Source organism: Psittacula echo, assembly GCF_963264785.1.
Source record: "Psittacula echo genome assembly, chromosome: 11".
Lineage (NCBI taxonomy): Eukaryota > Metazoa > Chordata > Aves > Psittaciformes > Psittacidae > Psittacula > Psittacula echo.
In genome coordinates this window covers 17,190,476-17,211,664 of record NC_137746.1, presented here as the reverse complement: position 1 = coordinate 17,211,664, position 21,189 = coordinate 17,190,476, and the positions used below count along the sequence as shown (strand labels likewise).

General features: G+C 38.3%; 1 protein-coding gene across 1 annotated transcript in view; it reads left to right on the top strand.

Annotated features, from left to right (window-relative positions):
• DOCK2 (dedicator of cytokinesis 2) overlaps positions 1 to 21,189 on the top strand; it is a 167,788-nt gene that overhangs the window by 78,905 nt on the left and 67,694 nt on the right. The window contains exon 28 of the mRNA XM_080627460.1: positions 19,797 to 19,895. Coding sequence (XP_080483586.1) covers positions 19,797 to 19,895 — 99 coding nt within the window. The remainder of the gene's footprint in view (positions 1 to 19,796; positions 19,896 to 21,189) is intronic.

Sequence of the window (21,189 nt, the reverse complement as noted above, 5' to 3'; positions counted from 1 at the left end):
TTTGTATTTTGACTTCAAGTAAAAAGCCCTTAAGGGCTTTAGGATAGCTGTCTGCTTTGGCTGTAGAGGCATTTGAGCTAGATTCCTGCATTCTTCATTAGCAAATTGCTATTTTAATTCTGTGTGATTTTTGGTCACCTTGGCATTCACTAGTCTGGGATTCACATGAATTGTTGCAATCAAAGTTAAACATTAAACAAATTACTAAAACAAGGTGAAAAGTGTATAGGGAGGAATGCTCTAATACTTGGACTGAAACCCCAAACTAGTGCTTTCACTGAGTTATAGGTATCTGTGTTCAGATTAACAAATCAGTGTAATATTGCCAGCGACTAAGTTTAAATAACATTTTCCCTTGCCTGGGTTATCATTTCTCATTCTTTTTTGGTGCAACCATTTCCAGGTCTTGTTTTGCTCATTATTTCACATTGACTGAATATGAAAATTTCTAAACATCTATTTTATGAAAATGCTTTCAGTGTATTAATGTAATGTATGTCACTCATAACAAAAAGCATGAGTCAGTGTTCAGTTTATGTCTTGTAGGAGTAATAATAATGTCAACAGTTTTGGTAGGAGAAATGTAGTAGGATTTAATGTGCGCCAGGGTTCCATGACCTCACATCCAGCTATCCATCCTCTTTCTCCCCATCCCTTCCCTTGACAGTTGCTCATCAGTCCTGAGGACATGCCTCATGCCTTGGTTGATTTGCTTTGTTAGCACTGTGGATTCATTCATTCACTGGTGGTTGAATCAAGTGGTCCATGAGGTGCTTGACGGTTAATGTTACTTTATATGTTGCCTATTCTATGCTCCTCTTTTCCATGTCTTGAGTATGTGAATCTGACTAATAAATTGCATTCTTTTCTATTATACTTGGCTTATACTGTTAGAGCAGATCTTGATTTTTAAAGTCTTTGCATGCTTAGCACACACACTTCATAATGGTGAAAGTTAGTCTTCAGCGTAAATTTATTCTAGCTCCAGTGAGCAATGGATGAATCGCCTGGAAAAGACTAAGGTGCAAATCTACTGCCTCAAACAACAGTGGAACTCTGTTTCTAACCTCAAGATTTTGTTTTTGAATTCTCAGAAATACAGCATAAATTTTAAAACATGAATATTGGCAAAAGTATGCTGAGACAGATTGATTCATATTTTTCTTTTGAGATGCAAATCTTAAAGCTGGGGAAAAAAAAATACTTTATCCAACATGGAAGGAATCTTTAAAATCTAAAAGTATAAACAAATTCAATCATTTACTGGCTTTGTAACTGTCAAAATTCTTAATGTTGTTAGCCAGAATCTTCTTTGTTCAGTATTCAATCAAAGCTAACTCTAAAGCAGCAATCACAGCAAGTCATTCTAGGATGGATTGTAATGCACATTTGAGATTTTTATAACTTAGGAAACCTCAGTGGAGCTGAGAAACTTTTTTTTTGCCAAATTCTAAGTTCAGTAAGGCCAGAAAAGATTTCATCACAATCTGGTGGACTGCAGAATTGTTTGGGGTTTTTTTTGTCCTAAAATGTCTATTGAGTATTTCTGAAGCATTCATTTTCACTATTCAGTTAATCAGTGATAGATTTTTAAAATGCAGTTTAATATCAGTACATATCAGTACATACTGCCAGGATAATGAATATGGGGAAACGAAGAGATGTAATTGAAATTGTCATTTTATGAGGAAAAAAAAGATCAACTGCATCTGAACAGGTTTTTCCTCTGTGTATTTTCCTGCCTTGTCTCAGGTTGTAGGGTGTTTTGTAATTTTTAGGTTTATTTTGGGTTGGAGCTGGATTTGGGTATTTGTCAAGTCAAGCTGGAATAACATCTCAGCTATTCTTTCTACCTGAACCCTTCCACATCCAGTTACCTGTTTTTACAGTATCTGTAGCGTGGTACTGCTCCACTGATTTAATGAGTGTCCCAACAACTCCCTGGGCTTCCCCAGTCCCAACTAGTGATGGGAAATTTTCAAACTATGGAGTACGGTAAATTGCTGTTTCACCACAAATCTGTAGGTCTGGCCTTGGTGCCATGTTTACCTGTGAAAAAGGTGGCATTTAATTCTGATGTTCAATCAACAACTGTGGCTGTAAATATGGACCCTGCAATCAAGCTTCCTTTTTCACCTGACACCAGTGCACAGGTTGTCCTATGTAGTGCACTTTTGTTGCCTATTTGCATTGGCCTGTACACAGAATCTCCTGTTTGCTTGTGTACACTGCCACAGAAGGGTTCTCTGTGTGTTCCTGTATTGAACTACTCAACTGTTCCCTGCTGCAGTGGGTTTGGTAATGACCCTCACCTGAGCACCTACAACATGAGGACCTAGGGAGAAAGGGTGAACTTTTTTACAAGTCCTGCTGGCAGGTTTTGTGAACCACGTTAAGGTGGGATCAAGGTGAATGGAGAAAAGGATTTAACACAGATAAGGAATACAGGGTGGGATGTAAGCTTCTGCCTTCAGAAAATGAATGTTTCCATGATGAAAGAGATTATAGGATTTTATCTCAGTACTATTACAGCAAGACTTGTAAATTACTTGAGGTTGGTGAGACTGGGTAGCGAAGATGCTGTAATCTTTACTGCAGCAGCAAAATGGCCTTAGCTAAGCAAGTTTTAGGACTAAAAAAAAAGCTTGGCTATACTTTGAGATGATGCAATGCCATTCCACATGAAGATGCACTGAAAGATAAAATGATCTTATTTCTGAATGTAGTTTTCAGAACTATGATACTTAACTCTTTTATTCTACTCTAACAAAAATAGAAGTTCAACCATCTCCTTTGAAGAGATGATACATTCCATTGGCTGTTATGGAACAAAAGGCTTCATGGATTAGAAAATATTTCTATGTCAATATTTGTTTCAGAGCATATATTGGAAGCTGTTCACACAAGGATTACCATCGGGGGTAAGACAGAAGTTAATAAATTCAGTCATGTATCTACAGTACTGAAATTGGAATTAATTTTTTTTTCAGTGTTACTTTGCAAAGACAAGTGTACTTAAAACTGAGAAATTTCTCTTGAAAAGTGCTCCAGTGCCTACAGGGAGATGGAAGTTATCCAAAGTGACAGGTTGGTGAGCTGGAAAGTGTCCAAATAGCTGGTTCATGACATAACATTTCAGTGCTTTTTCTTGAATAAATCTGGTATTCTGCTCTTTTCCTCATAGTTGAAAGAATCCTGGGAAGTGCTTGGTGTTTGTGTAAAAGTATGCATACGTGTTACATCTTAAATTACTGTAAATTTATATCCTGGCTTTATATAGTGTTAACATATCTCTATCTAAATGTAGATAGATTTATGTAAGTAGGTAGGTTGTGGACAGGTAGATATGCAGCTCTGTGTGTATGAGAGCAAGCTGCTACACAGGCTGTAGCAGTTTGATTACAAATGCATTAGCTCCTGAAACTTACCTCTGGAACTTTCTCTTTGGTTGCCTAGTTATAACAACTCTGCCTCTTATAAGAACAAACCTACATATTTTTCCTGAATGCCAATTCTAAAAGCTACTTCTGCTGTGGTTCTTGTGGTGACATCTTGCTACTCCCCACCACCTTTCTGCTGCGTGTCTTTGTTGAGAAGGCTGCTACAGGAGATGCCTGCCATGTATTTAATATACAGGTTTGTCACTTTGCTGTGCTATCCCCTACCTTAGCTGACACTTCTGAGTGATATACGTGCTGAATTTCTTCTTCCTTTACAGTGCTCACCACTCCTGTTTATTTCTGATCTCAAGTAGTCGGCATCTTTTCTAGACAGAAGATAAAGAGGCCAAAACTGTCTGAAATGTCTCTCTGTAAACCTGCAACATAATCCCTTCCCATTGTCCCAGAGGATCTTGTTTGCCCTCCCCAGAACAGGAAAGATCAATTTGTTGTTATGGCACAGAAGTAATTTCGGTACCGAATTCATTTTTCTTTTCAGTGCTTGGCTCACTCATATTTTCAGGAATCCTTCCAAAATGGATATCTTGTGTTATGCACACATCTGTGGTAATCTTTACATGTATATGTTGGTTGTAACATGCTGTGATAACTTTCAGCTTTTACAGTGCAGTTAAGTAAGTATCCAGTTGAAGCCACCACCTGCATGGAGAGGGATAAACAAGGGCCCAGTCTGTGGCTGTGAAATATTTCCATTCAGTTTAACTTTGCAATGTATTATGCAAATTTGAGTTCCACTCCACTGCATGCTGAGAAAAGATAGCTTTAGTTTCAATCATACTGATTCAGACAAATAAAGCCATTTGTTTCCTTATTGGAATTATTTTATCTTCCAATAATTAAAGCTCCTAATTAATTTTAGGAGAAAGTAACATAATCTCTGCTTAAACTTTCCTACACAGAGCATGATTCTTCTGTCTTCATTTGGGAGCTGCAGAACTCTTTGATTTGAATGAATATGCTCCTCTCAAACTGCAATCCAAACACTGGCAAAATGATACTGCATGCTTTGTTAAGCCTCAGTCATTAATGAAATGTTATCAGGATGGTTGTGAGCCCTTGAGGAATATATCCATGCGGTGTGTACGAAGGCTTTAAGTATGTAACACGGAAGATTTTGCCGTATCGTCTAACAATGTTCTCCAGTTTTACAACACATTGCTGTTTGTAATATGCTGTGCTTCTGGATTTGGAAAACATGGTAAGGTTCATGTCTTTCCTTTGGTAGGTGTCTATGTTGGGAATCCCTGGTAACATGACAGCATCTGCCCCAAGTTGTGCAGTTGTTCATTGTGGGTATTTATGAATAATTTTTGGTCAATATAACAAATCACTTGATTATTGAAGACAATTTTGGTTTTTCTATATAGGCTGTTTATATCGGCGATGCATTCTAGGTGGGCATAGAGGAATCTTGGATAAACTCCTAATACTAGACACAGTGATTCCATTTAAAATATGTGGGCCACTGCATTAACAGTGCAGTTTAAGCCTGGCTGAGAGTTAGAGCATTATTTCTTCCTGCAGAGCCTCCCTGCTGATCTGCAAGTATGATTTACAGGTCAAAACTGTCTCTCTGAACCTGTTGAGAATATGACTAGAAGGACTGGGACTTGCCTTCTTGTGTCCTGTGAGAAGCTCCAGAGGATACTGTGGGCAAACAAAGGAGTCCAGTATTAAGCCTGTATGGATAACTGAGAGGGAATGTTGTCTTTATTCCATGGTTGCTCTTAGTCTTCCTTGTTAAAATAGATGTGCAAACTGTAACTAGAGTGAACATTGTTATTCAGGAAAGAGCTTTATGTCTATTGTGTAGAGACTTATATACTTTGGTGTTCTGGCAAGATTTATTCTGAATTCCTCAAGAAAGAAGTTTTTGTATTTAGGTCAGTTTTAAAGCTATAGCTCATTTACTTTGTACCCATGGATGTATTTGGTGGAGTGTTTCTTCTCATGTCTACTTGGATGCATTCTTCATATTTTATTTCTTGGGTCAGTATGAAAGGAAGGGTTTGGGGGGTAGTACTGCTTTTGTACATTAACAGCTGTTTCCCTGTTGAACTATAGACATGTAGGGTGTAGCTAAGTGATTTTAACACCAGGAAAATAAGACTATTTCTATCCTAAATAATTTAAAATCAGAATAAAGCACCTGCTGAAGATGGTGACGACTGCACTTGAGTTGTTTTCACCATTACAGTATTTATTTACTTTTAAAAAACAACTTTTGAGTGTACTTGCTGCAGCCCCTTTGCTTTCAGCTGGTTTCTGTATTCTGCTCTTTCAATTAGTTTATCACTTCAGAGTAAGAAGAATGATATGGCAAAGCCGAGTCCAAAAATACTGAGCAGTCTGCTGTGCTGCAGCCTTGTAAGCATCATGTTCTTAGCTGTGATCCATCAGGAGCTCCATAACTTTTTTTGCCACATCAGTATGTGGGAGTATTCAGTAAATGTGAGGAGTCAACTATTGCTCTCACTTTTATCCCACACCTGGATATACTGGGAGCCAGGGAAGAAACCATGCCAGGTTCCTGCTGAAATACACTCTCCAATGGCTTCTGTGTTTCCTATGGAAATATTGAAACCTGTGTGGAAAGGTTTTGCCAGATTCATCATAATAGGGCTGGAGTTTAAAATCTGCAGCTTAAGGCTTTTTTACCTGTGTTCCTTCAGGGCATGAATGACATCTGAAGTGCAAGTGGCAGTATATTTCATCCTCATGAGATGCATTTGTGTACTTAGCCGAACGTACCTTGCTGTATCTCTTTCTAACTACTGGTTTTGAAAAACATTTTCAGTATGAGGGAATTGATTTATGGCAGTTTAGAGACTGGGTTACAGGAAAATGGCTGACAGTAACTGCTGGAGAGACTGAAATTACGCTTACTGGCTTTGGCAGGGTCTACGAAAAGAATGACGTTTCCCATAAGCTCCCTGCTTCTGGTGTGAAAAGCTGCAGGTGGAGAAGGAATGTAGGTTGAGAGATAATGAGCTGGGGACTCCTTTGAGAAAATCTGCTATCAATTGTGATCATGACTACTTCTCAGCGTCAGAGGAATCTTTACTCAGGTTTTATCCTTCTGCAGTGTAGTCTGCTAAGAGTCTAATGCATTGACATGTCTTTTCTCTGGATGTTTGCAGAATGAATCAGTGATACAATTGTCAATAAGGCTGGTAGTCTGGGTTCTTGTATGAATTCTGTTTATTTTATCATCAACCTTCTGGGAGCCAGAATTACCCATTCTTGAGGGTGGCTGGTGAGAAGAGCACAGCAAGCCAGAACCTGCTGCTTATTACAAGCTCCTGCTACGTGTAATTTTACTTCATCAGCAACCATCAGATTGCTGTGTTTTGGAGAGCTCAATGACGTGTATTTTGGGGGGTTACAGTTAAAAACACGAGAATTACATGATAAAAAGTCTTTGGGTATGCTTGTTCTCTTCCTTTGGCTTTGCCTTCGCCAATTTTACATGTTTCATGCTGTCTGTAATGCAGGCATTAGGAAACTCAAAGTGCAGATTTGCAAGAGTTGCAAGAATATGTTTAAACCAACAACACTTAGTATCCTGACAGGCTCTTTAACAACCCAACAGCTTGATGTTGCTAATATATAATGAGCAGTGACAACGGAGGGATGTTTTGCTTTGCTTGCATCTGGTCTGTTGTGCAGTACTTCTCTTTCAAGCCATGAGAATGGACGCAGGTATAGTTTCCTTCATAAGCATTCTGAAGGCAATTTTTTCAGTCAAGTTTTCAGCCAGGTGCACTGATTGATCCATAATTCTCTGTGACTTTATTCTGTTATTTTATAGGCCACTTCTGTCCTGTTTATTTTAATGCTTTGCTTGTGAGGTGCACAGATTATTATGCGGGGCAGGTGCCTTTAAAAATTAATTGTGCTATCATTACTGCCTGACTACTTCCTAAAAATAGAGAGAAGTTGCTTTGGAAAAGCCTTGCTCTTTGTAAGGAGAGGATTTGGAAAAAAGCCCACTTCAGTTTATAATTTGCAGCCTGAAAAATAATTTAGCTTTGCAATGGCTCTCTAAGCTTTGCATCAATGGTAGGAGCACCAGGTATTGAACACAAGCTCCACTGCAGCTCGTTCCGTGACAGAGATACCAATTCTAAGTTACAGTATTATTGCCATGTGTAGCATTGTTTTAATACTCCTGCTCTCCTGTCAGGGCAGCGAAAGCTCTGGGATTATGTCTGTGGAATATGACTGAATCACTTCTGTGTGGAGTTGAAATAAGTCTCAGCACTGAAAATAAAACCCGTGAATGTGGTGATTTTAACTTCTGAACTTGCTGAGATCATTGATTTCCTGTCAAATGTTTGGTTTATGGTAAAGCCCAGGAGATTCATAGTTCATTAACGTAGAAGCATCTGCGTGCAGTTAGTGTTCCACCTGTGGCCGAGGCCTAGCAGGGGCAAGAGGATTGTGTTGTTCCAGACCAAAAGGTTATCATCTTCTTGTCAATGCTCAAGATGCCTCAGAAGACAGCAGTGCCTGATCTGTGCCCAGCCTGCTGCTATGCTGGAGGCATAAACTGAGAGGATGGTTTCTTTGTCTCATTACTGACACGACTGTGTGTGCAGGTTCTCTGCTCTTTTCCAGAGAAAGTTAAACAAGAAACCAAGTGACTGCATGGCCACAAAAGTGAGCAAGGCAGGCAACCCAGAATTTGTTGTTGAAGCTTGGGTTATCTCAGAATGTGTTCGCAAAAAATAACTAGGTGTGCAATTCAGCTTGATATGCTTGGGTTTTGTCTTGTAAAATTAAAAAAAACTTATCACAACACTTAAATATGCTAGAAACAACAGAAATGTTGCTGTTTATTCTGTCAAGATTGCAATGTTATTCTCGTAACAGTAAGTCCAGAAAAAGCTTTATAAGACAGGAATATCAGGCTATGTAAGTGGCAGCCTAAAGGCATGTATATTCTTGTATAACAGGAGTGACCAAAAACTTCCTATTTTTTATTTTTATTTTTGTATGCTGATAGAGACATTTGTGTTCCTGCTATTATTTCATGAATAGCTTCCAGAAAACCATAGGATTCACATAGTTATGACTGCTGCAGACTGTGAAGGTTTATCTTCATACACTTTGCATGTCCCCATGATACTACATAGACTTGTACTTTAGGTTGTTTTCTCCTTTAGCTTGTCTTGAAATGCTGGTGTGCCCAGACCTGTGAGGGAGCACCACTGATGAAGGAGGAAGAGGCAGCAACAGCAAAATTCGTTTGAACAAAGGCTAGGTTTGGGATTTTTTCAGCTGCTAACAGTGACTGGTCTAAACTACTCTGCCCGCCCACTGCCCATATCCTACACAATTTCTTCCTTAGTTTCTTTGCCACCAAAGAACCTCTTCCCTACAGAGTGCTATGAAATCCTGAATAATATATTCATGAATTCAATAGAGTGCAGATGCTTTTCTCTCTCCTCCAAGATCCTGGTGGCTACATTATTGGTTTCCTGGTTTTGTGCTCGATTATTCTGTTCTTCCGTAGCATCTGTGACTTGGGCTGTACAACCTGCTCAGGCCGTCCTAATGTCCTGGAACTCTCTAATTGAAGCACTGTCATTTAGGTTTTCACGATGATCTGGAAGGGGTAAGGGAGCTCCACTACTGTTCCGGTGTTTCACATTTGCCTTATTCATTTGGCATCAACACTTACTGTTTGGTTAAACTCCTTTCTGTCTTTGCGTTTTTTAAAAATAGGTTGTAATTATTTGCTAAAATTATTTTAATATTCCAATATCTGTATTTAGCAATCTCACAGGCTGGGAAGTTAGACTGAGGAGTAAGTAAAAGTCATTTTCATCTCTTTAAAAAGTATAGTAGTACATGCTTTTTTGAAAGATGTTTTTTAAAGTTAAGAAGTTCAGTAGGAAGGAGTGTATAGCATCTTGTACTTTTTATCTGTTTTTTGGGGACAAAATACTGGCACTGAGCTCTGCAGTCCAGTGATTCTGATTGAAGCTATAAAATAGTAGCAGTATCCTTTAAAATTAAAACTGAGCAGAGCAAGTTACCTTTTTCCTTCTCAAAAAAACATGCCTTAAAAGCAGATAATGATCCAAATGGGAAATTAAGATTTCAGCTCTCTTTGAAGTTAAATAAGAGCATGAGAATCATCTCTGGCTTTCCAAGCTCCTTTGTTACTATTGTCAGCTTGCAGCCATAATTCTGAGAGGGCTTTGTTTGAATAGGAACCACACAATAGATCACAGGAAGCTGTAATGTAACACTCAGCTCAATGTGTTTGTGCTAAATTAGATGAGAAAAGAATATGCTTATAAAACATACCATAATGATGCCATCGAGAGGTTAGTCCTGTTAAAATATCTTGCAAATTCTTTTGAATATGTGATAGTAGAGAATCTACCAAATGCTTGTCCTCTCTTTCAGTTCCATAGAGGTGATTGTGTATTCATTACTAGGTTAAAATGACAAAAACTTACTGGCTTTATAAGCAGCTCCTTTTGTATCATTTCAATGAAGTGGTGTAATAAGGATGATTCTATATACCATGACCTAATAAGCTTTTATCAACAGTTTCTGTAGTATAGTTCTGAAACTGCTGTTAAATCTAATAGCATTAATATAGAAAGGTAATCAGTGGAGGTGTAGGTTGCAATAGTTCTAATCATAATCTTTTTTCTGCATGTGTCATTAGATATATGCAGATGTTCCCACACATTCTGTATTGCAGTGACTAATCATAAAAATAAGAGACTTAGAATACTGAATATTTTCACACAAAGCAACATAAAGCAAGAAGTTTCTTTCTGGTGTATAGCTGTCATTCCCCAAAGGGTGGAAGGATCATATGGTCAGAAGTCCTAGCACCACAAACATCTTGATATTCACGTTTGCTAATGTGCAGGGAAAAAGTTGGAAAATTAGTTCGTGTTTGGGAAGACCTACTATAACACTGCTTTTGTAGCTATACTCTTGGGTGTTCTGAGGAGGATCTATGATTGGGGTTTTTTTTTGTCTGTATATGAGGTGAATTTTAGAAAGGTTATAATTTGTTGAAAGAAAGATTGAATGCTACAGTAGCCAAGGTGTTGCCTTTGAACATGTTAATGTGTGTTACAATAAAACGCCATAGAAACCAAGGCAAACAGAAACCCCAAAATGCCTAAAACCCCAAAATCCCACTCAGCAATCCCCCAAACAAACCAGGGACTTGTCCTATTTCTCTTGTCCTATTGCCTTCATTGACCAACTGAGGGACAGTCATGCTAGTGAAGGAGCATAAGCCAGGGCTTTCTGGAATCAATGTGGTCTCCTCTTCATTGGCAAAATTGCTGTCCCAGCCTCATGGGGCAGATTTAGCGGTCAAATTGAGAAGTTTCCCAAGTAGATACAGTTCTAGAACTGTTTAGAGCACATATGAACGAAGATGGTTCTAAAAGAGTGTTTTTGTACTTAAGTATGGTTATGTATTTACCCTTACCTGTATAATTATGTGATTGTTCATCTCCCGTAGTAACAGCCTTGCCTTTTTACAGGCTTTTCCCTGGCTTCTCTTTTCCTCAGTTAGAAAATGGAAGAAAAAAACAAGAGCTAAAATATTCCCTGATTTAGTTATTCAAAGTAATTTCTACTCCCATCTTCATCCTAGTTTTCTAGTGAGTGCATACTGAATTCAGCTCTCATTGGGCTGGTGCAGGCTTATTAAAGCAATATTCCTTATGCTGCCAGAGCCCAGGTGTCATGTGGTAATATGACAGAATTCCCCCAAAGGAGATGTATGTGTGCAGACAATGCTCCTTTAGTGATTTTCTCTGTATATTACCACAGATTCAGGATTCTTTGGTTCTGTGATATTATAACTGAAACTAACACATCTGGGACATGTTAGAAGTAGCACTCCCTAAGAAGAGACACACTGAGGAGAGGATGCTTATTTGGCAGTAGTTAGCGGAATACCCACAAACAGGTCGTTGTGTAATTTGTGAGATTTCATCCCTTCATGTTTATGCATGTGTTCCCTTGTGGTTTTCTTCTTTCAGACTATTCCTTATGCTTTCTGTTAACCATGTTACCCCAGGTTGAACATGCAAAGAGCTCTGTCTTAGGGTTCTATTTTTTTGCTGTGAACTTTGTTTTTTAGGCACTCTAACCACACCTCAAGATTTTTGTTGTATTTAAAGGTGGAGCCCCCTTATATAGAAACAAGACCCTAAAATATAACCCTCCCGTTGGATAGCATTTAAACATTTTTCATACGTCAGACGCAAAGTAAAACTGCTCAGAAAGTTGCTAGTTACTCTTTTGGTTTTACTTAAAAATGAAAATATGATTTCTGTGCACTTTGTCCCTGCCTTCATCTGTGGCAGAAAGTAGCAACTTAACAGAACTGCATGAAGAAGTTCATGTAACACCTTTCCACAGAATAGCCACCTTTAAAACCCACATACTATTTTACCCAGTGCAAGAGTTATATAGTTAAAAAATGATATGAGGTTTTTATACATGCTGTGTTACACTAACCAAGATTTATGTCAGTACATCATCCTTCCTTGATGGGAAAGTCCCTGTTTGTGCAGACTGGATGCATTTTACATGATTGTCTGATTCTTTTTAAACTCTTTGGGTAAATTCATGTCTATACTGGAGCTCCAGTGCACACACATGCTTGAATCTATCTCAATTCTTCTATTTTCCCCTACTGTAGCTGTGAAAGAGCAGAGAGCAACATTTTTTGTAGCGCGAGTCCCTTGGCCAGGGTAGTGTTTGCAGACAACTGAGTTAGAAGGGCAGCTTCAGGGCAAATACCTCTGCATCTCCATGAATTTCAGCTGGTTTGCTACCAAAATCTTGAGGATCCTTGTGAAAGGCTCAGGGTGTTTGGGGATTTTTTTGGTGCCCCTTCATATATTCATTGTCTAGGTCCTGAAAAAAACCTCTTCATAAACGTTTATGTAATGTCATCAACAATGTGCAAGTTAACTTCTTTCTTTAAGGCAGGCTGAGTATGAAAGATTGCTTTAAAGGAAATACTGACATTACTCCTGGCTTTAGGCAATGTGTATGTGCCGGGTACACTGAATATGTCTTCCTGTTACCCTTTTCCACCTCCACAGACCAGAACAGGCCATAGACAGGTTTCACCCCATCACAGCAGTAGTCAAAACAATTTGAAGATACGAAGGTAAAGATGAACTATTATTTAAAAGAAGCTATAAATACAGCAGTGAATTCCTAACTCTTGCCATTCGCAGCCTGGCTTTGTTGTTCTTTTTACAAAATTAAACAAATGACCAGAGTGCCAATACGATGCTCTTGCTGTGGAACTGCCAGGTTAAAAGCTCTTTGGTGTTAGTGTCTGTCTAAAATACCAGGAAGAGTACCAGGCTCCTCACAGAAAAGTTAATCTGGTTTTTACAGTGGCTAAAAAAGTCAATGATTTGAAATTAATTTCATTTTAATTTCTCATCAACTTGGGTCTTGCAGCTTAGCTATGCCTAAGTAAAAGGGTAGACACTGACCTTGCAAAAGGGTTATCAACCTCGCTGATTTGAATCTCAGCCTAAGAGATGGCTGCACATTGTCATTTGCAAATGTTTGGGTACACTGTGTTTTTGGAAGCTCAAGTGCAGCTGTGCTATTGCTCAAAATGCAATAATACAATAAAATCTTACATAATTTACAAGGCAATGTATTGGTGGATTCCTTAGAGGTTGCTATTAATTAATCCTAAACATACACAGGTGGTAGATTTGTTAGTAATAGATGCAAGTTGTTGGGAAATTGTTTTTATTGGGCCTTCTTTTCTTTGTAAGACAATTAAAAAGCAAGAGAGAAGTTTCTGGAGTAGTTTTAAGCAGAGCTATTATGATAAAGCTCTGCTTTAACCATCCACAAATGTATTAGTCTCATCTCTGATCATGTAGTTGAAGTTTAATTTAATTTCTCTGTCTTCAGTGAGTGCAGCTGAAAAAGAACAAAAATCAATTAAACAGTGGCTGAGTTCTGGGAATACAGGAGGTGGCTCTGTTTAGTTTTATGGAAATGAATCAGCATATAAGACAGTTATCTTCACATGTGTAGATGTGAAATATATGGCTTAGAAATAAAAGATGTTATTGCCCTTTAATGAACTTAAAGTGCTCAGTTCTAGTCTTTTCTGTTGATCTCCCTAGCAGCTCATGTGTTTGCTTTAGTCCTATATAGTTGCCAATCCCATCAGGGTTTTATTATAACCCTGGGGAGGGGACTAGCTCCAGCTCCTTCTAGCCACTGTATCATGTCCGTCAGGTTCCCAGTTTGTTTCTAGTCCCTTGAAATGCAGAAGACAGTGAACAAACTGGGGATAACATCCATAATCTTAGTCTTTGCTTGTGTTTGGCATATGCGCTTTCATTGTTTCTGTGGAATACTGACTGCACTGTCTTTACCACAGGAATGCATGCACTGGGACACTTGGCAGGACAAACCATGCTTTGCCAATTTGCCTGACCATCTGGTTTAGTGGCAACAGAGAAATGGAATGGCACTTCAAATAAGAAATTAGTGAAATAAGCAGCCTGACAGCACCAGGATATTTGGGATTGGGACCAGGGCAGGAAGTTTCTTCTGGTCTTATGAGACCAGTCCGGAAACTAAAGTAATTGTGGTGAAACAGGCAGCGTATTGCAGAGGAAGAGGAAAGAGATGCAGCATGAAGCTGCACAGATCCCTGAAGGCAAGGATGCAAGATTTCATCTGATACAGCAGAGCTGAGATGGGGAGTGTGGGCAGCAGTGGTTAAGTGAGGAAGTGGAACACTGACAGTTTTTGGTAACTGCTCTGAACAAGCTAGTTCAGTTTTCAAGCACTGACTGCTCATCCTGCTTCATAGGAAATAGGTATCCAAAATTTATTTGTACCTACTTCTTGAAGATTAACACAATGTTAATATTCTGGGAGAAGTAGTAAATAACACACCTATGTGTGAGCACAGACATAAGCACAAGCTAGATCAATTACAGTAGAGTGTTCATGCTAGCCAGAGACTGTGGTAGTAATTCTGGAGTGAATTTATGGCACAAAACCGATCAAACAGCAAAACCTTCCAGCAGCAAAAAACATTGCAGCGAATGAAAAATCTTCTTTTTGGAATATTGCTGAGAAAGAAACAAAAAGTTAAAAATAAATAAAAATAGATGTCAAAGGGTATGTTCTAAAAAAGTTATGTTGCTTTTATGTGACAGCATAAGCCATTCTCTTACTGCTTTTATCTGTGTCTGAAAAAGTCATAACTGAAATAAGCCTGGAGTTGCCTTGATTGCCTAACTTGTGACATACCTTTAAATCTTACAGAGCAGCTGTTTTACTTTTTCATTGTGTTATAAATTGTCCTATATTTTTCCATCTGGTAGTCGTCTGATTTTATAGTTGCAAATCCTTTTGGATAAATCATATGAACATAAAGAAAACAGTACAGCAAGCTAGACCAGCCCAGCATGTTTTCAGTCAGATATCAGAAGCTGTCAGTACGATATGGAAGAAATGGAAAGATGCTTAAGCTTCTGTTCAGCTATAAAAGACAAGAAGACAAACCCAGTGAACTGTGTGAATATATAAATGGGAAATGAAAACCTCAGACCTACTGAGAGTAGATGAATCTGTTATTGTGAATTATTAGTAAGGTGTGCTCATTGACGAGCTCCAGGTCTGTATGGATTAGGAGCTATTTCCCATTTCAGACATACTCCACACATCTGATGAATACCCTGGATTGTTGCATAGCAGCCTATTCTTATACTTACATTTTTGCACTTTTACAGCTAGAAATGGTACATTTTAGGACAGCACATGCATTGGCAGTGACATCTATTTCTGGAGAAGAAACAGAACTACTCCATTAGCATTTCTGCTTATTTTTTCATTTCAGAGTGCTGCTGTTCAGTGTTTCCAGAATAAGATAAAGATGTCTGTGCTAACCTCTACATATGCCACAGTTCTCAAGGTTTAATATGGTTTTCTGAGGATCTGTGGCTTCAAACCACTAAGGCTCCTTATGGCATCACAAAGCATCTTTCATACTTGGCTGGTAATTTTGTTGCCCTCTGGCTCATGATGCTGCATGGGTGTGATGACTCGATTCTGTGATGACAGTATTTTGGGAGGTCTTCTCAAGTATGTGTTCATGATTTTTACCATTAGCTTGAGGCAGTTGATTGGTTAGCTTTGCTTTACTTACAGTAGAGGTAATATATTTATCACTTTTCCTCCAGAAAGTTTTTTGCACTAGATTTGAACAGAAAAAAAAAAGACAGAACTGTTTGGCTTGTAGAAATCCTACATCACCCTTTTTATGTGCACCGTTGTTGCAATTGCAGTTACTGAGATGTGATGAGTTTTGAAACTTCTGGCTTCACCTGAAAGGGAGTTCAGAATTAAATCTATACTAAGCAGTAAGATCACTTCCTGCCCCACAAAAATGTTGGACCTTCTGGTCCAATACAGAAAACTGCAGTAATCAACATAAACCATCATGAGTGAATATATGGTTACAGCTTGTGAAGATGGTGGTACAGGAGTCCTCTTAACTTACATTAATTATGAAGGTAAGTAAAATGAGCATTTAAAACATCCACTAATTTGCTAGAAAGGGGATATAAAGCCCCTACATCATTTTTGTCCTTCAGAAGTCTTTGAGTTATTAGCAGTTATTCATGTTTCTATTTTGTCTGCTTTTTAACGATGAACATGTGGTTATATATTTACACTCAGGCTCTATGTTGATCAAGTGCTCTTTTAATGAAGATAAATGTTACTTAAGTGCCAACACGAAATAAATAACCTCCTTAGTCCTTCCACAAGTACACCTGCATGAAAATTACCCACCCTAGAGCCACTGAAATACTTCTGCCAGATTTGGAGCAAAGTGTAGCTCCATTGGAGGTTATTTCTGTTGCTGTTTGGTTTCTAGTGCATTTGCTTTATTCTTGCAGTGCTAGTGTTATTTGAAGTTACTACGGCAACCTGTCACCATCTGCTATTAGAAAGTATGCTGGGATTTAGTTGCTAGGTGTTGAAGTCTGTCATCTTACTCATATGACCCTAATGTTTTCAGATGTTTCTTTTCCTGTTCATATTGCACCCACAGCTAATATGCGTTCCAACAACAGTGCAAATAATTCCACATTCTTTCTGCTTGACCTTAGGAAGCTCTATTTGTTTAGCAAAATACATGTATGATCCCTTAGATGTACTTTGTATAGACTCAACCAAAGCAGCATTTCTTTTACCTTAGCCACTCTTTTGCAGTGTTTATACTGGAGCCAGGATTATAGGTCATTTAAGTTTGATTTTAATTATGCTTCTTTTAAGTGGGCGGGGAATTTGAGTGCTTCCTGTCACATTCTCTCCTCCGTCTCACTGTCATTTGATTACCTGTTTACTCATGTTCCTGCTCCTGATCAAGCGCGATGTTCAGACTATTGATTCCTTATTTCTTCACACATTTTATGAAGGGCTGTCAGCCAATCGGTTAATTAAGAAATAGAATTCAGTGCTGTTTCCGCTCCAGGTTCTTTTATGTTTCAATGGAATGTTTTAAAGTTGGAAAACGTATTTTATTAAATCTCCTTGTGGCAATGCAGTGTTCCGAATTATTCCTGTTAATTTTTCTGTGAGTGTTGTCTCATTAGTCAACTTTGTACTTGGATACATTTACCTTTTCTATACGTTTGACCTAATTCCAATCAACATTTCCTGCTGTAATTCACAGGATAAATCCTAACAGGCTGAAGCACAGCTGGAGGGACGGACTTACTAGGATTCTTTCTGAAGAAGTTCACCTTCTCTGCCACAGCCTTTTTTATACTATTCCATCCCTACATACAATGCTTGACTTAATGAAATGAAGTTTTGAATTTTAAGCATTAGACTTGTGTTTGTAAGTGGTCTTTGATTCTGAAGTTCCTCTGTCCATCCAGTGAAGATGCAGCCTGCATGCAGGGTGCAGTAGATTGTTCTTGTGCAAAACTTACTCTGTTTTCAAGCAGTTCATGCTCTTTGCACATTCTAGTAAGAGGTACTTGTATAGCATAGGAGAATCTAAGTGACTACATAACGATATCTGTAGATTTCACCACAGCTTTTATAGTCCTATATTACACTTAAGTTCTAGCAGTGAGAATGGTAATGCTGAGACTGCTGAAGTGCTTCAGAGATCTGAAGCTGCATCTGAGAAGCGAATCTTTATTGCTGGCATTGGGGGATTAGGAGGGAGGGGCAAGCTTTTAACCTATAAACCAGCTTGCAGTTCCTTTTTGATAGTGGAGATTGCTGGCAGGATAATTATTAAAGATCAGACAGTATTCGTGTATTTTGCTGCTCTACAGTTACACAGAAATGATAGAGGAAGTTTTTGTAGCAAGCTTTTTTTATCTATCGTTCAGTCCCACCAATATGAATTTGAGAGGTTGGGTGTGAGGTATTGGCCACCAATATCTGATCTTTGCTTACAGCTCTTTTCAGTAATCAAGGCATATCATCTGTTAATTTTAAAATCACCATACACAGGTCCTAAGAACAGGCACTCATGCTGTACCAGAATCACACACATAGCTAGACACATCTTAGAAGTTGGTTTTGACAGAAGAAATAACCTTCTTCAAGTCTGTGTGCCTTTAAACATCATAATACATCTGTTTAATGCTTGGGAAGAAATGCTGCTTTTTGCAAGAAATGACTGTAACACGAGTCTGGAAAGGCATTCTGTGCTGAACATTCAGCTACTAAAAATACAGGCTTTCTGCATGTACAGTTCTCTAACTTCTCTCAGTAATCTTTTTGCAAAATCAAGACATCAGATGGCAACCCCTCGTCAAATTCATTACTGAATACTTCACAATTCATTATTACTTTCAGCTACACATTTAACATCACAGTAAAGATTTTTTTCTGATCCATAACTGTAGAAGTGAACTACTACAGCAGGAAAACCAGCATTTCTTCTTAGAAGAGCATCAGTCCCCGAGAACACGCGATTCCTTACCTGACAGCTTTTGGTTTACCTGTGGAAAATGTGTCTTCTTAGGCTTAAAAAGTAGACAATCTTCTCACTAGCACTAACGTTACTCCACAAGAAGGCATGATAGCTTCCTTAGATTGTAATTTTCAGTGTTTATAAGCAAGAAGTGCGCTGGGTCTGCTCACGTAGGAATAAATAAATAGAAACCGGCGGCAGAGGCTGCACGGCAGCTACATGTGGGAGGGAAGGACCCCTAGTGGCCACAACCTGAAGTTAAGGGACACTTCTCTGCCCTGAGCGGTGACAAAATGGTTGGGTACGACAAACTGCAGCTTCTACTTCGGTGAAGGGTGCCTTTACGATGTGATGGGAGTATAAAGTGTATCGGAGTTCAATAGAGAATCTGCTCAGTCCCGGCTGGACGGGAAATTCTGGTCAGAGTAAATTCTGGCGCGTTCCTTGTATTGATTCTAAACTGTCTCATGAAAAATTCCAAGTAAATCTAGACGATTATTTCCTATGTTTGTCTACTTCTTAGTCTCTTCTTTAAATAAAATCTAAGGATTTAAAGCAGCTTCACTTTAAAAACGATGATTAAAAGTTCAGCAAATGAGAAGGCATCAGTAAGGAGGATTCTTCACTGTCTTAAAAGAGAACTGCAAATCACTCGCTGTTATTGTCAGAGAGATCAATGTCTTCACAACTTCCAGTAAATCAAAGTGAAAACCCAGGATTATAAATCATTTCTATCTTTAAATTGAGAAAATATTTTCCAGGAATTGAGAAAAAAGAAAATATTTCCTTTTAAGGAAGTTTGGAAGGAGTTGAGGGAGGAAGGTGACAGAATTCCATAGAAGTTTTCCAGAGTACAGTAATAGCTGCTTAAATGACTGCAGAATGTAAAAACATACCCTTTCTTACAAAATCTCTTCCTGTGAATAGCCCACGTTTCTAGAATGATCAGCAAATATTGAGGCTAATGTATTTTCTTCCCATAAATTCCTAATGGAAGAATTCTGTCATCACATGCCTTTTAGAAATCTTAAGGTAATATTGAGTTGTGCTTTGTATGCAGAGTTCTTGTCACAGTGTGTTTCCATGTGGTATTACATAAATAACACAACTTTTTCACCAGAGCCTACCCTTTGCCAAGGCAGCTTTTGAATTACCCTTTTCAAGTTATTAAGATGTTTCTTTCATCTGGGCTTACAAAAGCTTGACTAGTATTTTATTTTACACACATAAAAGGATGTACCAAGCATTTAGAGTAGTTTGGCTTTAGAAAGAGCATGACACAGTATCTGAAGCTATCTGCATGTGTTGATTTCTGTCTCGTTTTCTTTCAGAGTCATTTTGTGGCATGCATGACAGCAATCTTAAACCAGATGAACAACCAGCATTATTCAGTTTACATTGAAACTTTTCAGACAAGTTCAGAACTAGTGGTGAGTACAAAATAGCCATGGGGGATGAGAAATAATCCCCCAAAAATTTCCTGTGAAAAATCTGTAATATTGTTTTGGAGTATCTTGTCTGATTCTTCCCCAAATTAAGTCTGTGTCTGTGCAATTTCTGCCTCTATGTCATTGTAAGGGTGAGCTTGGCCAATACTGTAATCAGAGACATAAATGTCACAGTTGTACCCAAGGTGATAATCAAGAATATGTAATGGAATCTTTTGAGTTACACTGTTCTGAAGTGGGAGAAAAACCAACCCCTCCACCCAAACCCACAAAACAACAAGCAACAAAATCAACACTCAACTAACTGAATCCCCCCTCCTCACGTCACCCGAGGTGATTGGTGTCCACTTCTCATTTTCACCACTGAGTCTACTCCTGGTCCAGATAATGTTCTAAGCTAAATGCAGTAAATGCCTTATTCTTGCAACACATTATTTTATGCCAGTTGTTTCTGGCATAATTTAACAATATTTGGGGTATATTCTAGTTTGTACCAGTAGACACTATGTTCTAGAAGATTTCAGTAGTCCCGTATCTGTCCTTTAATGCTCCTGATATAACTTTTAAATAAGTTTGGGTATTGGCAAGGGTTTTGATCACACCATCTGCAGTTTGACCATGGAGGTAACATTTCCAGTTGGCAAGATTTATCCATTTTCCTTTCTTTCTTAAAGTGAGATTGGTGCCATAACTGCAATGCTCACAGATCAAATCTTAGGTAGCATTTGCAATTCTTCATGTGCTTTAGTTTATTTGAAAATGTAACACTACTTTAATATAATTTCAGCTTCTAAGCAGCTTGGATACTTGGTCCTGGAAGTTTTAGTAATCCTTAAACTGCTTCCAACAGTTCTGCAGAGGGAGGGAAAAAGACATGAAGGAGACCTGAAATGGTTATGTTTATTTTATTTAAGTTCATTATGCAGTCATCTCTAAATACTTCTAGGAAAAGTAGCAGTGTTTAGTTTGTTTGGAAACTTTGTCAGTGCCTTCAATTTTTAATTTAGGATACTAAATTTGGACTAAATGGACTAAATAAATATCCTGTATTTTTCAAATCTATTAATTCTTTATGCATAGTGAGACTGTTTTGCTAATTAATAAATAATTCAACAGTTTTACTCCGAAGTACTAGAGCTTGTTCTTTCCATTCATTTATGGTTTATCTCTTTTGAAGAGCCCAATGTAATGACTTTTAGCTTTCATTTGCAATCTGAGACTGCTGTTTTGCAGAACTACTGTTCCAATCTTGAGCATACTGACATCAACAGGAATT